Source organism: Falco cherrug, chromosome 11 (genome assembly GCF_023634085.1).
Source record: "Falco cherrug isolate bFalChe1 chromosome 11, bFalChe1.pri, whole genome shotgun sequence".
Taxonomy (NCBI): Eukaryota; Metazoa; Chordata; class Aves; order Falconiformes; family Falconidae; genus Falco; species Falco cherrug.
Window position 1 is genome coordinate 22,090,411 of NC_073707.1, and position 23,406 is coordinate 22,113,816.

The 23,406-nt window shown below is 66.9% G+C and overlaps 1 protein-coding gene across 10 annotated transcripts; it reads left to right on the top strand.

Annotated features, from left to right (window-relative positions):
* Nucleotides 1-1,854: 1,854 nt before the first annotated feature.
* Nucleotides 1,855-23,322, top strand: TNK2 (tyrosine kinase non receptor 2). 10 transcript variants are annotated; one of them, XM_055723153.1, is made up of 17 exons: nucleotides 1,855-2,312; nucleotides 4,658-4,782; nucleotides 11,879-12,056; nucleotides 12,211-12,281; nucleotides 13,490-13,702; nucleotides 13,795-13,947; nucleotides 14,129-14,406; nucleotides 14,484-14,610; nucleotides 14,706-14,852; nucleotides 15,222-15,316; nucleotides 18,149-18,343; nucleotides 19,820-19,911; nucleotides 20,431-20,475; nucleotides 20,823-22,138; nucleotides 22,593-22,688; nucleotides 22,777-22,904; nucleotides 23,015-23,322. In XM_055723153.1, exons 3-17 carry the CDS (start codon nucleotides 11,894-11,896, stop codon nucleotides 23,019-23,021), a joined length of 3,126 nt encoding a protein of 1,041 aa, XP_055579128.1. In that variant the 5' UTR covers nucleotides 1,855-2,312; nucleotides 4,658-4,782; nucleotides 11,879-11,893; the 3' UTR covers nucleotides 23,022-23,322. The 10 variants fall into 10 exon arrangements, with proteins under 10 accessions (XP_055579128.1, XP_055579131.1, XP_055579129.1 ...); XM_055723148.1 differs by lacking the exons at nucleotides 1,855-2,312; nucleotides 4,658-4,782 and adding exons at nucleotides 6,801-7,638; nucleotides 7,774-8,071; XM_055723156.1 differs by lacking the exon at nucleotides 4,658-4,782 and having other exon boundaries at nucleotides 11,876-12,056.
* Nucleotides 23,323-23,406: the final 84 nt, after the last annotated feature.

Genomic DNA, 23,406 nt, shown 5'->3' on the forward strand with positions numbered 1-23,406 from the left:
TCTTGCAAAGCCGTGATGCTGTTGTGGTCACAGGTGAGCTCGGGCAGCTGGAGGGAGACTGCTCTCCTGCCCGATCAGGGCTGGGAAGTGGCAGCTCCGGTACCACCTTGTTGGCATGCGATAGCACTTCCAAGCTCGCTGCGCTGCTCGGCCCTGAGGCAGGCCTTGCTGCAGGTGATGGGGATGAGGATTCTGGCAAGGAGGTGGAGGAGCAAGGTATGCAAGCTGTGCGGCCACCCCTGTCTTTTCACGGCCCTGTCCTGCCTGCTGCCTCTTGGTTACCGCCGTTGACCCCCTAAAGAGCCTGCAGCGTTGGGGTGGAGGTCGGGAGGAGGATGATGACATGTCAGACTTCCAGCGGCCCCGGCTTTGCAGGTCTCTGCTGGTGGGAAGGTGGCAGGGCAGGGCTGTGGGTGGCTGTGTCTGTCTCCCAGGAAGCCAGAGTTGTCCTCTGCCTTGTCCCTGCTCCTCATCACCATCCTGGAGCTTCCCCCCGGGCCCAGGTACATGGTTACTGACTGCTAAGAGCCCCAGAGAGCCCTGGCAGAGCAGAACCTGTGCCCCCAGCCCCCAGGTGCCTGCACCGGCGAGGCCGCGCTGGTTTGGGGCTTTGCATTTTAAACTGCGCAGCGTTTCTCTCCTGTGTTTCCCCGTCCCTGGCGCCGGTCTCGCCTCCTGCTTTACAAACACGGTGCCATGAAGATGCACTCCTTATGGGCTGTCCCGGCATAGCTCTGGTCCCTCCTCTTCCAACAGGGATGATTTACTTGTTGGAAATGCGTTGTTTCCCGCATCTCCCTGCCCAGACCTGGCAGGGCTCCCCTCCCTGCAGCGCCTGTGCGAGGCACCCCAGAGGCCGGGCCGGGGCGGCGCGGAGCGCTGCTGCCGCAGCCAGGCAGAGCCAGCCCCGCCGGGGCAGGTGGGGGGGGTGGGGGTGCAGCCCCTCCCCACGCACCTGGCAGCAGCGGCTGGACAGCCCGTGCACCGGCCCCCGCCCCGGTCCTGCAGCGGAGCGGCCCCGCGGCCTGGCGCTCTGTCCCGGGGTGAGTCTGTCCGCGTCCGTCCGTCCGGGCCCGCGCCCCGCTCCTCACCCGTCTGTCTGCCCGTCCCCAGCCCTCCCGCCGTCCTTGTCCTCCCCCGCCGCTACGTGACGCGGCGCCTTTAAGAGCGGGGCCGGGGCCCGGCCGGGCGCGCGCCGCCCCGGGAGCTCGCGCCGGCAGGAGGAGGCGGCGACGGCGGCGGCGGGGTAGGGGGCGGCGGCGCTCCGGCAGCGCGGCTCGGCGGGGCCGCGGCGGGGGGCGGCCCCGGGAGGGGCTCCCCCAGCGTGCGGGGCCGGGGAGGGGCCCGGGGCCGGGACCGCGTGCACCATCCGGGGGCAGGGGGCGAGCGGAGCCCCGGGGGCGCCGGAAGGCGGGGGGCTGAGCCCGGCGGTGCCGGAGGGTGGCGGGGTGGCCCCGGGGGTGCAGGAAGAGGGGGGCTTCTCCCGGGGGGTGCAGGAGGCGGGGCTGGGGGCGCTGCCCCGCGGCCAGGAGCTGGTGGCCGCCGGCGGCGGGGAGCCGGGAGGCGGCGGGAGGCCGGGGGGTGGCGGCGGCCCGGGCCGGTGGCACTGGGTGCCGCTGGGGGAGCGGACGGGCCTGCAGGAGTGGGGCGAGCGGCCGGGGCCGGTGACCGCCGTCGGCAGCCCCAAGCCGGGCGCGGAGCCGCGGCGGCCCCGGGAGCGGGGGCCGGCCCGGGCGCGGCGGCGGGCGCGGGGCGCGGGGGAGGGGGCGGCGGGGGAAGCGTTGGGCAGCCCCGGGGCGCTGCCGCCGCGGCGGGCGCGGGGCGCGGTGCGGGGGGTGCAGGAGCACGGCCCCAAAGCGGGGCAGGAGCAGGGCCTGAGCCGGCGGGCACAGCAGGAGCGGGGCGGGGGGCGGCGGGAGGCGAGCCCCCCAGCCCGCGCCCGCTGGTGGGTGCGGCGGGGCCGGCAGGAGGAGGGGGAGGCCCGGGGCGGGGTGCAGGAGGAGGGCGAGCTCTACCCGGGGGAGCAGGAGCGCCCCGGCAGCAGCCCCGGCGCACGGACCCCGGCGCCCCGGCAGAGCCGCCGCAGGGCTGCCCGGGTGTGAGGCCGTCGCCAGCACCCGGTGCCCGCTGCCCCGCGGGGGACCCCACCTGCGTCCCGGCCGCCGCCGGCGTCGAGCGGCGCACCCCGCCCCGGCGGGCAGGCGGGCACATCCTGCCTGGCATGCCGGCTGTCCCGGGAGCCACCGTGCCTGTCCTCTCCCTGCGGTGACGCTGCAAACCCGGCGCAGGATGCAGTGGCGGTGAGCACGGAGGTAAGGAGCGAGGCGCGACCCCTTGCTGGGGGGAGATGCGAGGGTCGGGGGGGGCGGGTTTGGGCCTTGGCACTGCAGCGCTGCCGGGGTGGCGTCTGCCCTCTGCGCCTTGCTGGGCGCTGCTGGCACCGTGCCCTGCAGCGCTGTGGGCTCTGCTGGTGCTGCCATCGTGCCCAAGTGCCGCAGGGCCGCTGAGTGCCAGCAGGTCACACACCCGGCCACTGTGCTCGGGCCTGCCAGGGCAGAGCTGGTGCGAGTGGGTGCCCAGTGCCCTTGAACCCTCCCAAACGGCAGCAGAAGCTGGGGGAAGGTTTGTTTTCTTCCTGGAGGAAGGGCGGCTTTGCTCTGCTTCCTCTTCCCCAGGCTCGTGGGAGCTAGGGCTGAACAGAGCATCCTTGTCCTCTGCGGCCAGCCCCGCGCCTCGGGGTGTTGTGCTGCTGCTGAAACCCAGAGCAGCTGAGGTGCGGGGAGCTCAGCGGGCGGCACCGTGGCTGCATCCCACCACATTGCCGCAGGTTTTTCTCCAAATGCTCAGGACCCTTTGGGTACTTTTTGGTCTTTGTTTTGCTTTCTTTAATAAAACCTTTAAGTTAAACCTGGTAAGGTGGTGCTGACAGCCCAGGTGAGGATCCCACCTCACCAGGAGGACCCTGCTCGACCTTTCCCGGCACAGTCAGACCCCTGACCTGCTCTGCAAGCAGCAGCTGGGGAGGGGGTTTGCAGCGTCTCTGCCCACGGAGCCGCTGCCAGCCAGGGGCTGGAGGCCGTGCCGGGCTGGGCTGTCTGGGCAGGGCAGGCTGGGGCAGAGCCTGGCTCCTGCGCTTCCCCACGCACTCGCCTCCCTGGGGCCGCCTTGGCGCAGTGTTCCCTGGGGTGCCCCAGCACCGCTGGACTCTGGCATCCCACAAGGTGGGTTCCTTCTTGTGGGGTGCTGCATGTTCTGGGGGCCTACGCATCCCTCCTTTACTCAGCCCTTTGCTGAGCTGGCTCAGAGCAAAGCTCTCCAACACAGTTTTGCAGTACCGGGCTTTGCAAACTCTCCTAAAACCAGGACCTGCCCAGAGGGGTGTGTCTGAGCAGGTCTGTGCTGTCAGGCCTGTCTTGAGGGAGGGGGTCCAGGATGGACCCCAAGTGCTGAGGGTGCAAGCCCTGGTCCCGCTGTCAGCCCTGAGGCCACTGCTCCGTGCAGGGAGCTGGGCAGAAGCAGCGTCTGCGCCCCCATCCTGGCGTGCCAGGGCCCAGGGGTGAGGGGTGGGGGCCGTGCAGGCTGTGCAACCTGTTACCAACCCCTGGAGCTACTGGGGCCTCATTAGCCCGGTATTCGTTAGCGCAGGGTGTGGGCCAGCCCTGCCTGCGGGTATTGTGGGTATGGTGGGGGGCTGGCGATGCTTCCCCTCCTCCTCCTCCTCAGGCATCTGCTAGCCTGCTGTCCCAACAGGCCTTCCTGGGCAGAGGAGCAGCTCCCACAGGACCAGGAACTGCTGTGGGCTTGTAGCTGACCCCTGTCCCTGCCACCCTGCAGACCAGACCTTGCTCTGTGCCTCAGTTTCTCTGCAAGAGGCCTCATCCTGCCCCTGGAGCACCGGGGTTTTGACTCCAGTTGTGTCCACGAGGGATGGCAGCTGCCTGGGGCAAAGCATCCCAGGGGCATTACCCACTCATATGGCTTGGGGGGGGGGGGGCAGGAGGGGGCTCTGCCCCCCCCCCAGCCCCTGCTGGGGCAGGAAAGCTGTAAGGAGAAAGTCTTGCTCCAGCCCTCTGCTGAGCAGCCCTGGGGGGCCACTGCCCACGCCGCAGCCTGGCTAATTAGGCCGTTAATTAGTGCTAATGACTAGCAGATGCTGGATGGTCTGGCCAGGGTGCTGCTCAGCTCTGGTGCTGGGGAACTCGGGGGTTTAGCCTTCAGCCCCCCACGTCCCGGAGTCCCAGCACAGAGGGGAGATGCTGAGGCATGGACGTGGCTTTGTGCCCATCTGTCCTGAGACCAGGCAAACTCATTTCATGCCAGCTGCAGCCTACCCCAGTGGCATGTCCTGCAGGGGTGTAGAGATGGGGGTGCCACTGGCAGCACCCTTAGGGCAGAGGGGCTGGCTGGACCCAGGGCTCAGAGCATTTGCTAGTGCCCCCCTTCCCTGGCAGGACCTGGGGGCAAAGCCCACCCATGTCCCAGGGCTGGGGGTGCAGCTCCACAAAGGCTTGTTCAGCTGCCTGGGCAGGGCAGGGCTGGCCCTGAGTTTGGGGAGATGTTCCCACCCCTTACCCCCCAGGGAGTCTGGAGGGGTGGGCAGACTGGGGGTGCTGCGCCGGAGGTCCCATCCTGACCTCTCCTTCCTGCTTCACCGCAGGGGGACCCCACAGCTGGTGTCACCACAGCCCTGCCTGCCCCATGGCTAAGCCCTGACGTCGTGCCCCCTCACACACTGCCCAGCTTGCTGTGACGTTGGGGCTGACACTGCTGAGGGACCCCCAGGTGAGACGAGGCAGGGGGGTGGCAAGCACTGCGGCAGTGTCCCCACCAGGGCAGCATCCTTGGGTGCATTGACACCCAAGCTCTGTGATGCCAAGGCTCAGTGACGCCAGGCCTGCTGTCCTCTCCCCCTCCCTGGCACTGCCTGTGGGCACGGAGCCCAGGGCAGGCAACGTGGGAAGGCTGCTGTGGGTGCTGAGGGGGTGTTGCTTTCCCTGCTTGTCCCCCAAAACACCACACCATGTCCCCGCCTTGATGGGAGAGCTCAGGGCTGAGGTGGGCATCAGCTGCAGGGTCAGTAATTCCTGCCTGTCCCCTGCCTGCGCTGGGGAGTTGGGAGGCGCAAGGCGGGCTCAGCCTGCCCTGGCTCGACCTGCAGAGGGGATTTAGTGGAGGAAAGAGGCTTACGGAGGGGATTGGGGTTGCGCCGGGCTCTGGAGGCGTGCAGGGGCCCTCGCCCGCCTGCATCTCTTCTGCCCAGGTGGCTACTGCTGCAGGCAGGGGCTCAGAGCAGGGGACGGTCCGTGCCAGCGAGCAGGATTGGGCCATGGGGCCAGGCTCTGGGAGCCCAGAGATGGCAACGGAGGGGAACCTGGCACCCCGGCCTCCCCGGCCACCCCCACCGCGGGGCTCGCCAGCCCTCCGTGCTGGCCCCCCAAGACCTCTTGCTTGCCTGAGCCAGCCCAGCAAGCAGCATCAGGTGCCAGCACCGAGGGAGATGAAACACCCGCCGGTATGGGGTCCTGCAGCGGGGATGTGGGGGTGGCACAACCCAGCAAGGGGCTGGGGACGGTTCCCGGGGAGCCGGGTGGCAGCAGCATCCCTGGGGGTGGGCAGGATGCAGCCGGCAGCCCCACCTCTGGTGAGAGCAGCGTGTGTTTGTATGCGTGGGTATGTGCATGATGTGTGTGCCCACACGCCTGCGCCGGGGAGTGTGTCACCGCAATTTGGGGCCGCCCCCGGGGCTCCGCCAGGGCTGAGTGAGCCAGCCTGGGGTGCCACCGCAGCCGCCCTGCTGCCGTTGCAGCTGGTGAGATCACTTCCAGGTGACAGGGCCACCAGGAAGGTGGCAAGCTGGCTGTCACAGCGAGCAAGGTGATGTGCCAGAGGTGAGTGGGAGACCCTGTCCCCTGTGGGAGCTTGTTTTCGAGACCCACCACTTCCCAGGGTCTTCTGTGGGGGTGGAGGCGTGGAGGGTGGGTGCAGGGCACTGGGGATGCTGTGGCCCTGGTCCCCAGGGATGCTGGAAGGGGTGCAGGGTCAAGCGTGGTGTCCCAGCGGGCTGGGGAGGTCTGGTGTCCCTAGGGAGGGGAGGGATAACCTGTGGTCAGTGTGACTGTCACCACCCTGGGGGGGGCTGGGGACAGCATGCCCCATCTGGCAGCTGTCATTGTGGTGGGAGCCCCCCGGGGTGGGAATTGCAGGCAGCTGGGTCAGGGATGACATGGCACTATGCCATCTGTCTGCTTGCGGGGGACCTCGTCGTTTGGGTTTCAGCTGAGCATGGGCAGGTCAGGAGGACCCGATGCGTGGGGGGTGTGTGACCGGAATCCATGCCCAGGGCTGTGAGGACAGGGGCTGTCCCCTCTCTGCTTGGGGACCCCACAGCATCGCTCTCACTGGGCAGGCTGGTGAGGGTTTCGGGGCAGCCAGGGCCGGAGGGAAGGTGGCATAGCACGTGCATCAGTCACCGGCCTGTGGCGTGCCAGCGCGGTGACGCCGGCGGGCCGCACGCAGGGGCGGCTGGCTGCTCCCACGCCGCGGGCTCGCCTGCCTCGGCTCTGCGGCTGAGCTCACCTCTGTGGTATGGCAGGAGGAGCTACCGAGGGGCTGCCCCCTCCCGGTCCCCCCCCCCGGGATTGGGGGTGTTTCTCTGGGGGGGTGCAGTGGGCTCGTGCCCCCTGCCCTAGCACGGTGACAGCCTGGTGTCACTCGTCTGGCTACACCAGGGTCTATGGGGCTGGGGGGGTAGGGGAAGGGGTGGGGGTTGTGGGAGCAATTCTAGGGGTCGGGATGGGTTGTTGTGCCCCGTGGTGTTGGCATGAGAAGCAAATTGTCCCTGGGGCTGTGCCAGGCCCCAAAGGACAGGCAGGTCCTAGGGGTCTAGGGGGGGCTGCAGACACCCCCCCCCCGCCCCCCCCCCCGCCCCCAGTTGCAGCTCTGGCCCAGGGGGCTCCGAGGGGCGCCGTGGCGGGGCAGTGTTGGGGTATGGGCCAGTCCCCATGTGCAGGTGGGAGGTTCCCCATCTAGGGGGAGGCTTCCCAGTGCCACCTGCCACTGCTGGGAACTGTGCCCAATGCAGTGCCTGGCGGAGGTCTAGGAGACCCCCAGCTCCTTGCGAGGGGGTGCGGAGAGGGGATTGATCCTGGGAGTGAGTAGTCGTCCTGGCATGCCCCCCAGGTCCCCATCCTGGCAGTGCCCGATGGGGCCTGGCTGCTCTCCCAGCCCTGCCATGCTTGCGCCACTGCTGTCGGGTCGCTGCAGAGCAGCCATCTTCCCAGCGCATCCCATCCCCCTCCGCTGGCGCAGGGAAGCGGGAGGGATGCTGGGGATGCTACCCGCCCCAGAGCCACCCCCCATCCCTCTGCAGGTGCCCAGTAGGCTGCCTCCTCACCTGCCCTGCTTGCCACGGCCCTGGCTGCTGATGATGCTCCCCGCTCCTCCACCCAGCTGCCTGCACCGCATCCCCACTGGTGGGCTGCATCGTGCCGGGGTGTGGGGAGAAAGGGGCTGCCAGCACAGTGCCGGCGCTGGCAGTGATGCCACCACCTCTCTGCTCGAGTGCCGGAACAGGGACAGCAGCCGGACAGTTGGGCTGCCGAGCCGGCAGGAAGACAGTGATCCCAGGCTGGGATCGGGGTGAGGATGGGCGCTCAAGGGGCTGCCCCCCCTTCTTTTTTCTCTGTCTCCTCTGCATCCCTCCATCCATTCCCCCCCTCCCCTCCATCACTGTCACGGTCACCTTCACCCTCTTGCTGTTTTCCGGAACTGCAGCAACTTTCTGCCATGTGATCCCAAGCCCGGCTCCAGCCCTCGCCACCCCCAGGCAGGCGCAGGCGTCTCTGCAGAGCCCCCCGCTCGCCACTGTGCCGCAGCCACTGCCGCCGCCCCGGCCATGGGTGAGAGATGCGACTACCAGCGCCTGAGCAGCGCCGAGGAGGAGGAGGAGATGCTTGGCCCCCTGCCCCACAGCTTCTCAGACAGCACCGGGCAGCGGGCCCTGCGGCTGGGCAGCGGGCACCCCATGCCATCCCCCGGGCAGGACATCGCCCCGGGCATGCCATGCCGGCGGGTCAGTGTTAGGGGGAAGCGGCGGGAACAAGTGGGGGGCCAGCCGGCTGCCCAAGAGGGGCAGGGTCCTGCTGTGGGGCATGTGTCAGCAGCTGGCATGGGGGAGTCCCTGCATGGCATCTTGCCTCTCTGGCATTTGTGGTACCTCGCAGCATCCGGGGTGGCATGGGAATGGCACCCCCCTGCCTGGCTGTGCTCCCGTCCTGACCCATGGGAAAGGGGTTGCCTGCTGCTGCTTATTGGGGAAACTGAGGCACGGGGGAGTGGTGTGCGGCAGCGCAGCTCAGCTGAGCCTGGCAAAGCTCGGGGAGGTGGCAGGGGGAGCACAGTGCCCAGTACAGGATGCTGTTCCTTGGCCACAGCACTGCATCCAACTGGTAATCCCACAGGCTGTTGTCCCCATATGGGGCTGTCACAGAGTGGGGGGTGTCAGGCTTTGTGTGGGGGTGCTAGGGAGCACATAGGTGCATGTGGAGGGTGCAGCTGCCTCGGGCTGTGGGGCAGGTGTTGGGGTGTTACTGTGGGCAGGAATAATTGGGGGGGGGGGGGTTGGCCACTTGTGTGCCAGCTCAGGTAGGTGTTCGTGACTGTGCGTGATGCCAGGCAAGCATGGAGGTGAGGAGTGTGCCACACCGAGGGCAGGCACCCGTGGGCATGTGGGGGTGCAGACAGCTCCAGGTGTGCATCAGGCGGAGGCGGGGGAGCAGACCGGTGTGCTGCCGCTGGCTGTGCAGCGGTGCCGGTGTGTTGGCGCACGTGCGGCTGGGCAGGGCGGTAGCTGGGGGGGGTACATGGAAGTGACGCGTGCGTGGGGGGGCGGCTGCGGTTGTGCAGGTGGCGGGAGGCACGCGGGGTGCCGAGGGTTGTGCCTGTGTGGTCCTGGGGTGCACGTGAGAGTCGTCACCACCCATATGTGAGCCTGGGTGCGCTGCACGTAGGGTGCATCCCTGGGGCTGCAGGGGTGGGTGTGCATGACGTGGCGCGTGTGCAGGGCACAGAGGGTTGAGCGGCAGCTGTGCTGGAGGCCTCTGCCATCTGTCAGATCATGGGGGCTGGACAGGTGTCTGTGACCCTGCCCAGGATGGGGGTTTGTTGGCAGGACTCGTTGGCTTGCCCGCTTCAGAGCCAAGGTTGCAGCATCATCCCCTGTGTCCATGGGTCTATTGCAGAGAGGGAAACTGAGGCACAGAACCTCCCTTAGCACAGTGGGCAAGGCTGGGTTCCCCCACTCCCTTTTGGAGACCAGTACTCCCAGTGTGGGCACTGAACTGGGCAGCCTCACCTGGGGTTCAGGTGTGCAGCAGGCAGGCTGGGGCACAGGGAGCAGCGCGCTGGTCCCAGCGGGTGCCATCACCAGGTGATGCACCGTTGGAGGGCAGGGAACCCCCCACATCCCTGGCCTCCCCTGAGCTGGGGAGGGGGGAGCTGGCACGTGGCAGAGGTTGGTGCCGAGGGCACCGTGCCCGGGTGTCCCCAGTCAATGGGCTTGTTGTGCTGGGTGCCTGTGCTGCCGGGTGCCAGCTGGGATCCCTCGGCAGTGGAAGCCACAGTGGAGGTTCCTCTGTGCCTGGGGATGCATTTAACCCTCTCCTGGCTCCCACCTCGCCGGCGGAGCGATGGGCATGGTCTGGGGGAGCCAGGCAGGCGGGGGCTGCAGCCGAGGTTGCCGTGGGTCTGTCCTCTCATGCTGTGCGCGCCGGTGCAGCCAGCTGTTCTCCCTGGGGAGCCCGCAGGCAGGCGGCGGGGCTGGGCTTGGATGCTAGCCCCGCCAGGGAAGGGGGGCAAGCCCCAGGGTGCTGGTGGCACCCCACGGCACAGCCCCGTGGGGGCTGGCAGCTGGGCAGCGGCTGTGCTTGCCAAGCCAGCGGCTCCCCCCGCAGTGCCCATGGCCCTGGCGTCGTGCCTGTGGCCTCGGTGGGGGAGCGGAGAGCCGGATGTCTCCTCTTCCTCCCTCCCTCCCCGCTTCCTGGGGGGAAACTGAGGCCCGGGAGCATTTCCCAAAGCCGGGGCGAGTTTCCATGGAAATGGGAGCGGGGGTCCAGGCTCCCAGCTGCCGGCACGGGCGCCCGCCGAACAAGGGAGAAAGCGGCACATTGATGGGAGCCCGGCCCCCTGGGCGCGCGTCCCAGCCCCGGCCGAAAATAACCCTCCCGGGGAGCGCCGCGCAGGCAGCGGCCGGGACCGAGCCCCGCGGCCGGCCGGGGGTCCCTGGGAAGCGGCTCCTGCCAGGGAGGTGACCCCCAGTCCTGCCTGCTGCCACCCCCCAGCCCCGGCCCCGTTGCGTTGGGGAAGGGGAGGGCCGGCCGGGAGGATCGAGAGCCGGACGGAAGGAGGGGGAGAGCCACAGCCCGCGTCCGGCCGCGGACGCCCCGAGCCCCCCTGCCCGCTCCGGAGGGATAGATGGGGTGGCCGAGCCCGGGGGGCGTCTCTGTAGCCCAGATGATGGGGCCGCGGGTACCCCAGCTGCGCTGAGCGGGCTCTGCTGTGGGACGTCGGCGCCAGGGAAGGGACATCGGCGGTGCCAGGGGCCGGCGGCGGGCAGCCAGGCAGGATGCGACGCTTCCAGGCTTTGCACCGATCCTTCCCCTTCCTCACCCGCTTCCGCCTCTACCGAGTAAGTGCTGACCCCCGCCCCGGGCAGACCCTGCGCTGGCGGTCACCGGCCCTGTCCCCATTGCCTGCGGGCGGGGGACCGGCTGTCCCCGGCCACATGCCGAAGGCTGGCGGCTGCTTTCGCCCCGCATGCCCCGGCGTGCCCCCGTGCGCCCCCGTGCCCAGCTGCTTGCCGCACCCGCCGTATTTTTAGCCCAGTGCCGAGGGCTGTAATTGCGGTGACGCAGCCGAGGGAGCCAAGCACGGGGGGCGAAGATGCCGGGGGGCCGTGTCGTCTCCCAGGGGAGAGGAGAGGATGGAGGGAGCTGCTGTGTTGTGGGGCCGGGATGGGGGTCCCACCTCCCCTCTGGCTCTCAGCAGCGGGAGGCAGAGCCATGCCCCTTCCCAGAAAGGTGGTGATGAAAGAACGGGGAGAGCTGGAACAGCAAGGATGGGGAGCAGCGGGGGACATTTAGGAGGGGCATGTGGGTCAGCAGATGAGACCCGGCCCCATCCCCTCCCTCCTCGTGCCCTGGCATGGCTAGGGGGGTGCCACCAGCAGCGCTGGGGTGCCCTGTGCCTCAGCCCTGGGGCACTAGGACCCCCCAGAGGCCCTGATGTCCCTGTCTGCCCCCACCATGTGGCTGCCTGCTGGGATGCCACCACCAGCTGTGGCAGAGGGGACCTGCCCCACCATGGGTCTGTGCTGCAGCCCAGTCAGGTGTGCAGGGATGCCAGGGGCTGAATGGCAGTGCCAAGGTGGCTGGCTATCCCTGCTGGGGACAGCTGTCCCCTTGCCAGTCGACCCCTCCAGCTGGCAGGCATGGGGCCAGGCATGGGTTGCCCCTCAGCTGGGGGCAGCTGCTGGGTACATCCATCCTGAGGCTCTGCCACCTACTGTGTCCCTGGCACCACTGTCTGGGGACAGCCTGTGCTGGAGCAGAGGGGTGGGTTGCTGTTTCTGTGGGCATGATAGGGTAGAGCAGGGGTCCCTGCCTGTCCTTGGGGGTCCTGCTGATGGGGTGGGTGCCTCTGCCAGTGCCCCTGGGGAGCTGGGGACAGGCTCAGAAGAGGAGTCCTGCTAGCATCCCTCATACCCTACCAAGGCTGTACCCCAGCCTTGGTTCTTAGCCCCTCCAAATGAGTCCCCAAGAGGGGATGGGGCAGAGCAGAGTGGGGCAGGGTCACCCCCTAACCTGTTGTGGTGTCCCAGCAGAGGCTGAGCTGTAGCATGCAGGCGGAGGAGGGCACGGACTGGCTGCTGGAGCTGCTCACCGAGCTGCAGCTGCAGCAGTACTTTCTGCGCATCCGGGATGAGCTCAATGTCACCCGCCTCTCCCACTTCGAGTACGTCAAAAATGAGGATCTGGAGAAGATCGGCATGGGACGCCCTGGTGCGTATGTCCCCCCCCAAACCTCCCCCCATATCCCAGGCTGGCTGCACAGCATCTTTTGGGGACCCCAGAGGAGCATGCGGTCCATGGGGCTGGAGGGGATTACAACTCAATGCTGGGTCAGTGACAGTCACTGCGTCCCTGTGTCCTGCAGGCCAGCGGCGGCTGTGGGAGGCGGTGAAGCGAAGGAAGGCCATGTGCAAGCGGAAATCCTGGATGAGCAAGGTAGGGATGGGAGAAGGGCAGGTGTGGCAGGGAAACGGAGGCAGGCGGGAGAAGCTGGACCTGTCCTCGTGTTCTTCCCCAGTGCCTGGCTCTCCTCGCGCCACTGGTCCCTGGGGGTTGGCAGGGAGATGGGCAGAAGCCCCTGCCATGCATACCCTGCCTGTGGCATGACCCTGCCAGCATGTACCCCAGTCCCCCACAGGGTCCTGGGTCACTTCCCAGCGAAGGATAGCCCTGCCACCACGGCACCTGGGAACTTCATTCCTCTCATGTTTTTTGCCTCTTTGCCAGGCAGCTCGTTTGCAGTTAACAAGCCACAGAGCCTGTGCATCTTGCCCCAGCGAGCTCTGTGGGCAGCAGCACTGCCCAGCCCACTGCCCACCCCTGCCTTGCAGCAAGGGGGCACAATCTTGTGCTTGCAGCCTGTGTGACTGGGGCAGGGGACCTTGGGATGCTTACATATGCCCCTGATGCGGTCCCATCCAGAGCTTGTGCTGCTGGCACCACCCGACACCTTGCACCCCAAAAATGAGCAGGGTGCTTGCCAGCTGGGCACTGGGTCATGGCCTCTCCCCTGTGTGACTCATCTGGGCTGGGACAGGGATGAGACAGACTTTTAGTAGAAGGCTACTCAGCCTCGCACTGGGCACAGAAATGCCACCTCCCAGCCCAGCCATGTGCCAGCCCAGCTCTGCACACCCCACACGGGTCCTGGCTGCTGAGGCTGGGATGGACCCATGTCCCATGGGGCACATCATCTGTCCTGGCTGGGGGAAAAGCCCATCTCTGTCCCCTCTGGGCTGACAGTGGCAGCAGTGCATATTGCAAGGCCCATGTCACTGCAGGGGTATGCCACCACACTCGGCCCAAGCTGGAGATTTCTCATGGCTTTGTGCTGGGACACATCATGTGGCCGAAGCCTGGCCAAGGAGTGCCCAGGGCCCTCCAGCTACCGGCCCGGTTTGCCGGGGCTGCTGTGAGAGGCACAGCCCCTTCCCTCCACACAGATCGCAGCTCAGCGTGCAAGCAGCTGGAGGAGCAGAGCCTGCTCCAGCAGCCAGCCTGCCCTGGGTCATCACCGGGGAGCGGTCATCATTAGTTTCCAGAGTGTACAACCTAGGCAGGGGGTGGTCCCAGCACTGCTCCCTCTCAGACCCAAGGGCTTGGGGCATCTCTGCACCCAGGTCTCACCTGCTCTGTGTCCACAGGTGTTCAGCGGGAAGCGCCCTGAGTCGGAGCTGCAGCCCCAGCCCCAGAGCACCTTCCGCAAGCCCCCCACACCACCACCCCCCGAAGCTGGGGGCCAGCACTCCCTCACCTGCCTTGTGCGGGAGCGGGACCTCTCACTCTTCGAGAAGCTGGGTGATGGCTCCTTTGGTGTTGTGCGTCGCGGCGAGTGGTGCACGCCTGCTGGCAAGACGGTGAGGGGCTGCTCATGGTGAGGGGGGGGCAGTGGGACCATCTTGCAGTAGGGGGAAGATGCTTTGGGGCTCATCCCCACTTTTGGCCGTAGCTGAATGTGGCAGTGAAGTGCCTCAAGACGGATGTGCTGAGCCAGCCAGAGGCACTGGACGACTTCATCCGGGAGGTGAACGCCATGCACTCCCTGGACCACAGGAACCTCATCCGCCTCTATGGCGTGGTGCTCTCCCACCCCATGAAGATGGTGAGTGTGGGGGGACGGGGCTGACCTCGATACTGCCCTGTGGTGGGGTCCCGTGTGGTGGGGTTACCAAAGTCAGGCTGGGTCTGTACCTGGAGTCCTCCCACTGGCATCCTCAGTGGGCCACAAGAAGGCTGGACAGCCCCTAGCCTGACCGACCTGCTGTCCCCTCCCCGTGGCCCAGGTGACAGAGCTGGCCCCGCTGGGCTCCCTTCTGGACCGCCTGCGGAAGAACCAGGGTCATTTCCTCATCTCCACCCTCTGCCAGTATGCCATCCAGGTGGCCAAGGGCATGGCCTACCTGGAGTCCAAGCGCTTCATCCACCGTGACCTGGCCGCACGCAACATCCTGCTGGCCTCCAACGAGCTGGTCAAGATTGGGGACTTTGGGCTGATGCGGGCCCTGCCCAAAAATGATGACCACTACGTGATGCAGGAACATCGCAAAGTCCCCTTTGCCTGGTGAGCTGTGGGGAGGGAGGGGGACCTGGGGGTGCAGCACCCACGACCTTCTGATGTTCATGTCCTTCTCTGCACAGGTGTGCTCCTGAGAGCCTGAAGACACGCACCTTCTCCCATGCCAGCGACACCTGGATGTTTGGGGTGACCCTCTGGGAGATGTTCACCTACGGGCAGGAGCCTTGGATCGGCCTCAACGGCAGCCAGGTGGGTGCACAGCAGGGACCTGCCCCCCACCCCCCTCACCCTGGTAGTGCTGGGGGGGGACCTGGGACCCCCTGACAGCACCCGTTGCCCCACAGATCCTGCACAAGATAGACAAGGAGGGTGAGCGGCTGCCACGGCCTGAGGACTGTCCCCAGGATATCTACAATGTCATGTTGCAGTGCTGGGCACACAAGCCCGAGGACCGACCCACCTTTGTGGCTCTGCGGGACTTCTTGGTGGAGGTGGGTGAGGTGGGGTCCGGGGGACAGGAGCCCTGGCAGCCTTCTCCACCGGCTCTGCTCAGGCATGGGCAGGGTTAAGGGTATCACCAAGGCAGGAGGTGATGCTGGGGGGCTCAGGTCAGGCAGCCCTGCAGGCTGGGAGGTGGCAGCTGGTGGTGTGGTCATGTCATCGGGAGGACCCTGAGTGCCACCTTGCCCTCGCCCATCCCAGAGATGTCACAGCTGAGGAGGGGCTGGGAGTGGTGATACTGTCTCTTGCCTATTTTTGGCACTCCCCTGCCCTGTGTGGGGTTGGGCCTGGCCTCAGAACAGGGCAGGGATGTACGCAGGGGGCTGTGTCCCCTGTCCTCACCCCCCCTCTCCCCCCAGGCCCAACCCACTGACATGAGGGCGCTGCAGGACTTTGAGGAGCCTGACAAGCTGCACATCCAGATGAACGACATCATCACTGTCATCGAGGGCAGGTATTGCACAGGGTGGGAGGGCAGCTACCGCATGGCCGGGTGGGGGGCAGCAGGTATTGCATGGCAAAGCACAGACCAGCTGGCAGCTTCAGGACTGCCAGCCTCATTGGGGACAAGGGACCCCAGGAAGGGGGAGACTGTCGGCACTGGCAGAGCTGTGGGGAGCAGCTGATGGCATGCGGGGGGGGCTCTGCCCCTTCCAGCACACCCGGCTGTGTACGCTGCGGGCAGGCAGAGTGCCCTGGCTCCCCTGGGGGGTGTGCAATCCCCCAGGCACCACAGTACCACGGGGCCACCAGGGTGCGGGGGTCACAGCCCACACTGTCTGTCCCCCCGACTCACCCCGCTGTGCCTGTGGCTTTGCCCTGGGGAAGCGCACCCCAGGGGTGCTGCCCAGTGATGGCGGTGGGGATGTGCCACCAGCACCTGGGGACGCGCAGCTGTCATGGCTGGGAGAGGCACTGTGGGGCTCGGTGCCACAGTAACCCCCTGTGCTGCCATGGGCTTCGCTCCTCTGTCACTGCCACCCACCCCAGGGCACGGCCACCCCCCCTCCACAGCCCTGGGGCACCTGCGGACTGGGGGGACCTTCGTTGTTCCCACATATCCGGCTTGGGGACAGCGAGGACCCCCCCAGGGGAGCTCAGCGTCCCTTTGCCCTGCTGGCGCAAGGGAGGCCGGCCCCACCGGCCCCGGGGGGTGAGGAGAGAGGCTCCGTCCTGCCCCTCCCCGCCGCGGGCCGGCTCCCCGCGGTTAGTCACGGCCCGGGGTGAATCAGGCCGGATTTGTGTGTCTGCAGGGACCGGCTTTCTCCGCGGCCGCCGCCAGGGATGACTCTTGCCCAGGGTCTGGCGGTTTAATTGCAGGGAGGGGAGGGGAGGGGAAGGGAAGCGGCGTCGGCGGAGGGAGGGAAAGGAGGGAGGGAGGGAGCGGCGGAGGGCGGCGCGGACGCGCCAGAGCGCCTGCATCGTCCCCGCCGCCGCATCACGGCCGGGTCGGGGGTCCCGCTCCCGCGGCCCCCCGCCCCGCCGCCGGCCCCAGGTGAACCGCGGAGCGTGGGGACGGGGGACCGTGGCCGCGCTGAGGGATGCCGACGGGTCGGGGAGGGCCGGGAGCGCGGTGGAGCCGGGGCGCAGCCTCCCCTGCCTCAGTTTCCCCGGGGGACGCCGGTCCCCGGTGGGCTCTGATCGGCACGTTTTGGGGGTGCAGGGTCCGGGCCGACGGGGTGGGCTCTGCAGCCGAGAGCGGTGGCAGGAGCCCCAGCGGCTGCCGGTTGCTTCCGTAGGGGAGCCCCCTCCCCGTGCCTCAGTTTCCCTGCGGGCGGCTGCCCCCCACCGCGCTGCCGGCGGGGATGCCCGGGCCGGGAGGGGGGGGTGCGGGGGGCTCCTCCAGGGGGCCGCATCCGGCCCCGCCGAGGCCGCCCGGGGCACCGTAAACACCCCCCACCCCTTTTCAAGCCCCTGCCTGTCGTTCGGCGGGCGCCGGGCGTGCGTACGTGTGTGTGGGCAGGAGCAGCGACCTACCTGGAAGTCCCCCCCGGGGACCCAGCCGGCCGCGGGGGGGGGCTGGGGCAGGGCCGGAGCGGGTTTGTGCCGGGGGTCCGAACCCGGAGCCGGTGGGACGAGGCGGGGAGCGGAGGGGCCGGCCCGGCCACAGCATCCCTGTGGCGGGATGCAGCCGTGCCGGGAGGGCGAGCGGAGGGGACCTCCCGGGGCGGAGAGCCGTGCCACCCCCGGTCCCGTCGGGGTGAGGGGGGTGCCCGATACCGGCTGGGCTCTGCCGCCCTCTCGCCGAGGGGTCCCGGTGCTGAGTAAGGCGGCTGGCTGGCGGCGAGCGGGAAAGGTAAACAGGAAAAGGGCTGAGCTGGTGGCCGGGGGTGACTCACAGGTGACTCCAGGAAACCGTCGGGCCCGTGCCAGCCTCGCCGGGCTGGCACCGCACACCGCCCGCCACCCCCTGCCCTGCCCGTGGGCAGCAGGGCCCTGGCAGACAGCGAGGAGGGTGGGTTAGGGTCACAGCACACACACCCCCCCGCAGTCGTTTGGCACGATGTTGGGTGGGGGGCACAGCTTGGGGTGTCCTCCCCTGGCCCCTACCTTCCCTATCCCCCCCCACCCCCCACGCCAGTTCTCCTGGGCTAGGTGACCACCCCGTGCCTCCCCTGCCCCAGAGGTGGCTGCATCCTGAAACAGGCAGCTCCTGAACGGCTCCTGCGGCACACTGGGGACCAGCACCCCAAGGTGGCCTGGCCCACTCGGGTGCCTCCAGGAGGTTTCACAGCCTGAGTCCCGCTGCCTGCCCATCTCCCCCTGCCCACACCAGCCTGCATGGGGCTCACCAATAATGTAGGAAGAGAGCGAGGGAGACCCCACAGTCCCCTGTCCCCCCCGGCAGTTTCCCCCATGGGACTGGGATACTTGAGGGTTCATCGTGGGACCCCCAGGTGTGTCCCCTGTGCCGTCCTTGGCTGCGTGTGATGCAGGGGGACTAGTGGTGAGCAGCTCGGTGAAGGCATCACCCCAAGGCTCCTGCATAGTTTGGGGCCGCTGAGGGAAGGAAGAGGCACATCTTTCTGGGCACAAGTGGGGAGCTTTGTTCCCCACCACCCACATCCCCAGCACCACCTGATGCAGGGGCCATGCTGGGTGGGAGGCAGAGCATGCTGCTGTCACGGGGCTGGGATCCTGAGTGCCTGGGTTCCCTTCCCCCTTGTGCCACCACCTTGCCTGCATGGACTTGAATGAGTCACCTCGCCTCCTCCCCTGTCACTGGGACAGGTGAGTGTCCCTCTGCCATCCCCTCATCAGTAACGAGGTCCTTTTTATTCCTTAGGGCCGAGAATTACTGGTGGCGGGGTCAGAATAAGCGGACCCTAAAAGTGGGCCAGTTCCCCCGAAACACGGTGACCTCGGTGGCAGGGCTGTCGGCCCACGACATCAGCCAGCCGCTTAAAAACAGCTTCATCCACACAGGCCATGGAGACACCAACCCGCAGCACTGCTGGGGGTTTCCCGATAAAATTGATGAGTAAGAAACTTTTTGTCTTCTCTGCATTCCCTGCCTGATCCCTGCCTTCCCTGCTGCTCGCCGGGCATGGCAGCGAGGCACAGCTTGATCCCCCCCCACTGCCCCCCCGGCTTGTGAAGCATCTCTTCCCTCCTGCTGTACTGGGGATGGTGGCTCCGGGTAGGGTTCCTGCGGCTGGACTAACTCCCTCGCCTCTCCTTACTAATAGGGTCAGGGACATGGGGGGCTGCTGTGTTTGTGGGGGGCTGTCCCAGGGAGGAGCCCCTTTTCCTAGCCCTGCAGCCCCTCGTGGCTGTCCCAGGGTGGGGAAACACCTTTAGGCACTGCTCCGGAGGTGGCCATGTTACCCCAACGCTTTTGGAGTGTCACAGGGCTGCTAAACACGCGCCTTTCAGCACCTGCGTGGAGGGAAGCAGCGGGGTGGGGGTGCAGCCCAGCCCCACGCTTTTAACAGCATGACTTCTAAAAAGCAAAAAATGAAAAAAAATCGACGAAAATTCTTCCCTCCACCTCCTTCCGGCTGCACCAGGGGACATTCCGGTTGGTCTGTGATGGTGGGGGGTCAGGTGCCCATGCCCCCCTGCCAGGTGGGACTGGCCATGCCCAGCGTGGGTGCTGGGTGCAGGGGGACAGTGGGCAGGGGTGCCTTGGCGCAGGGCAGAGGGCATGGGGGGTGCCTGCCAGCGCTGAGCTGGGGGGCCGTGGGAGGGCTGTGTGTGGGGGGCAGGATAGGATTTCAAAGCCTGGAAAGCTCCTGCTGGGAAGAGCCAGCTCCTGTGCTGAGCTCAGCACGTCCCCTGGGATCGTGATCCCCACTGCTGTTCGGCATCCCGCTGCCGGTGCCCTCGGTCCCAGGCTGACCCCATCACGACACCCTGTGCCATGGGCTGTGCCGGCAGCCCCCGGAGGGCTGAACGGAGGCGCCATGCGCGCGGACCTGGCTCGTGCCCCGGCAGGCCTCCCCGCGCCCCGCTGCGTGGGCACAGGCGCTGGGTACGTGCTGCCCGGGCCGCCGAGAACACCGAGCCCGGCACACGCCCAGGCCTTCGGGCTGCACCGGCTCCCGCCGGCTCCCTGCCTCACCGTGCCTGGCTTGCGGTGGCTCGCCCGGGCCTCCCGGCACCCCACCGGCGTGCCATACTGGGGCGCCGTGCCCTGGGCACAGCATCGTGCCGCAGCACCCCAGTGCTGGGGGTGTGTCCCAGGCACCGCACCCTGCGCCAGTGCCCTGGGCATGGCACCCTGCTTGCGATCCCCTGGGTACGGTGCGTCACGCGCGTGGAGCCAGAGAGGGATGGGTGACACCAGGACCAGGACGGCACCAGGCTCTGTGCCGCAGCACTGAAAGCCTCTGGGGTGTGGTGCCCCAGTGGTCCTGACTGGGGCATGGTGTGTGGTGGAGGGGCTGTGGGGTGTTCCAAGGGACAGGGTGCAGGGCCCCCACTGACCCCCAGGTGCTCTTCTCTCTTCCCACAGGCTCTACCTGGGAAATCCCATGGACCCTCCTGACATTTTAGGTGTGGACCCAAGTGCTGCCAGACCCACACAGCTTCCAGGCAGGGCTAAAAGTGAGCGGCTTTTCCCATTCCCCCTGGCCATCGGCTGCATGAAGCCCCCATGTCTGTGCCCTGGTGCCAGGGTGATGGGCTGGACCTTCTCCTTTCTGTCTCTCTGCTGCCGCTTGCTTTTTGCAGCCCAGGGGAGCTGGGGTGACAGGGCACGTTGTCACCTGGCTATATGCCACTGCCAGCAGCCTGGGTGGCCCATGGGTCTGCCTGGCTGGACTCTGCCCTGCTGCCCTTCATCTGGGTCCCTTGTCCCCTCCCAGCGTCTTACAGCTGGGCTTCCCAGTACAGGGGACCTTAGCGGAGCTGCCACAGGGAGGGAGCGTAGGGGCTGGGTGTGTGCAGCAGCCCCTCTAAACCTGCAATTTTCCCTTGGCGGGGCTGCCCACCACATCCTTCCCACACCCCACTGGTGACAGGGGACACGACGAAGCATGCACCCTGCTAATAAGCACTCTGGCTGCCACTTGCTCCACGCGCTCACCCTGTGTCTCCCCTCCTCTCGGGCTCTCTCTTCTGCAGGGCAACCACCTCCGCGCCCGCCTCAGCCTGCCGTCCTGCTCACCAGTAAGTTGGGCTCTTTGAGGTGCTGCTCTCCCTCTTTTGTGCCCCCCTTCTTTTCTTTCTTAGCTCCTTCTGTCCCCTCTGCCCCTGGGGTACTGCTGTGCACCTATGGGTGATGGCATCTGTGGTGGGGACACAAATGTGGAGCAGGGTGGCCAGCCTGGGGTACCCTGCCCTTTCCCACCCTGCAGCCCCCTGGCCCCCGCCCTGGTGTCCATTGCGGTGCCCAGGGGGGGAGCAAAGGTGGCTGAAGCTATGGGGTGATCTGGGGGCTTGGGGATGTAGATGCCCTTCTTTGCACCCCAGGGATGGGTCCCGGACCCTCACCATTCCTCTCTGTCTCCCCTTAGAGCCCTGCTACGACCCTGTCAGTGAGGAGGAAGAGGGTTTGCCGGGGGGTCTCCGGAAGCTCTGCCTGAAGAAGCCAGGCACAGGGAAGGGTCTGCGACCGGCCAAGCCATCGGCACGGGTACCAGGCACCAAGGTGGGCGAGCGGCAACCTGGCCGGCTGGCAAGCGAGGGGCCAACAGGCGGAGAGGTGACTCTCATCGATTTTGGGGAGGAAGTGCCCCAAGGTAGCCCCTCGCCAGTGGGGGAGCTGACAGCCCCATCATTGGCCAAGCTGGCCATGGAGGCCTTCTCCCTACTGGACAAGACCCCACCACAGAGCCCCACACGGGCGCTACCCCGGCCCCTCCACCCCACACCGGTGGTGGACTGGGATGCCCGCCCTTTACCTCCACCACCTGCCTATGATGACGTGGCACAGGACGAGGATGATTTTGAAGTCTGCTCCATCACCAGCCCCCCAAGCCGGCGGGGCAAGACCAACTATGGCTTTGTGGATGAGAGCGAGCGGGGACCAGTGCTGGAGGACAACCTGTTCCTGCCCCCCAAGGAGACCAAACAGCCCAGCATGACGCAGACCACCGAGCTCTTTGAGGAGCTGCAGCAGGAGTGCATGAAGAGGCTCAATGTCCCGCTGGGACTGGCTGTCCCCACCGATGACAAGCCCCAAATCCCACCCCGTGTCCCCATCCCACCCCGGCCCCTACGCCGCAATGAGCCTGGGCGCTGGTCGGGGGAGCTTTCCCCAGCTTCGGGGGGCGAGGAAGACCGGCCGCCCCAGATTCCCCCACGGGACCCACTGTCACAGCCCACCTCCCGGACACCCAGCCCCATGGCCCTGCAGGTGGGCTCCCCCCAGCAACGTGCCGCCCTCTGTTCCTGCCTCTCCACCTCGCCAGGGAAGCCCATGCCCACCACACAGAGCTTCGCCCTTGACCCCAAGTATGCCACCCCCAAGGTCATCCAGGCACAGGGCAAGGACTGCTCCAAGGGACCCTGCATCCTGCCCATCGTGAAGGATGGGCAGAAGGTCAGCAGCACCCACTACTACCTGCTGCCTGAGCGCCCTGCCTACCTGGACAAGTACGAGAAGTTTTTCAAGGAGGCCAAAAGCCCTGAGGAGGTGCCAGCATCCCGCCTGGTCACCACAGCCACTGTCCGTCCCATGGTACAGCAGCCGCCGCCAGACTGCAAGGCCAACTTCTCCTCCAACAACAGCAACCCTGGGCCCAAGTGCCTAGTGAAAGCCTCCTGCAGCCTCCAGAAGATCGTCTATGATGGGCCGGATGGCTGCCGCCCTGCCGACAAGATCCGGCTGGTAAGTGGCATCTGTGAGCAAGAGGGGACACGATGGCCTTGCTTGCGCAAGAGCCAGCCCCACTCTGTGCCTCTGTTTCCTGAAGTTCAACCCCGGGGGATTAGCTGCAAGGGGTCCCTAGATGTGCTGGGGAACCTAAGTGTCACTACAACTCCAGAATTACCCCTTCAACACAAATTCACCCTACCCACGGCCTTCGGGAGGGGTGGAGGAAGGTGGCTGTCACTGCTGTCCTCCTGGGCTCTCTGGGCTGGGTCTGTGGTGGCCAGGAGTCTGCACACAAGCCTAGGAGAGGCTGAAGATCCCAGGGTTGTGGATGGTCCCAGCTCCATGCTGACAGTGCTCCCCAGGAACAGAGCCAGGGTTGGGGGCAGCCTTAGTGCCCCCTTACTCCAGCCACAGGCTCCTCCCTGCCCAGAGGTGGGGGCAGGCACTGACCACAAGCTCCCCCCAGGTGCAGGACACGGTGCATGGTGTGACCACCGAGGAGTGCCAGGCAGCCCTGCAGAACCACGGCTGGAGCGTCCAACGGGCCATCCAGTACCTGAAGGTACCACACACCCCTGTCCTCCCACCTTGGCTCCCGCAAGACGTGTAGCACCCCTGTCATCCCCCTCACTTGCCCTCTCCCCTTGCAGGTGGAGCAGCTCTTCTGCCTGGGGCTGAAGTCTCGAGTGGAGTGCCACCGGGTGCTGGAGATGTTCGACTGGAACCTGGCTCAGGCCAGCTCCCACCTCCTTGATCCCTACAGCACCGCCCGCCAGAAGTAGGGGCAGAGGTTTTATTGCGGGGGGCGGGGGTGTCTCCATGCCATGCTGCTCTTGGCCAGCTGGCACCATCACCCCTCTGAGCTCATGTCCTCTCTTCTCCTTACAGGCGGTGACAGCAGAGACAAGGCGATTTGTGCTGGATCCGGAGCAGGTATCTCACCATGGGGCCACCCTGTTGGTGCCCACCCCCATCCACGCAACCTGCTGCTGGACTCTGGACTGAGCCCCTGCTCAGGGGATGGGGACACCCCATAAGGGAGCCTAACCAGCACCCCAGGCTTGTGGGGGTGTCTGCACCCTGGCTTCGGCACTGGGCTCTGTCCCCTGGCCCCTTGTTGAATTGTTTTTGTAAAGAGAAATGTAATTTTAATATATATTATATATATATATATAAAAAATATTCTATGGAGCAGAGGAGGATGCCTGTGGCCATCTCCCAGGTTCATCCCTGCCAACGCGCAGTGACAGGCCATGTCTCTATGGGTGCCAGTTCCTCCC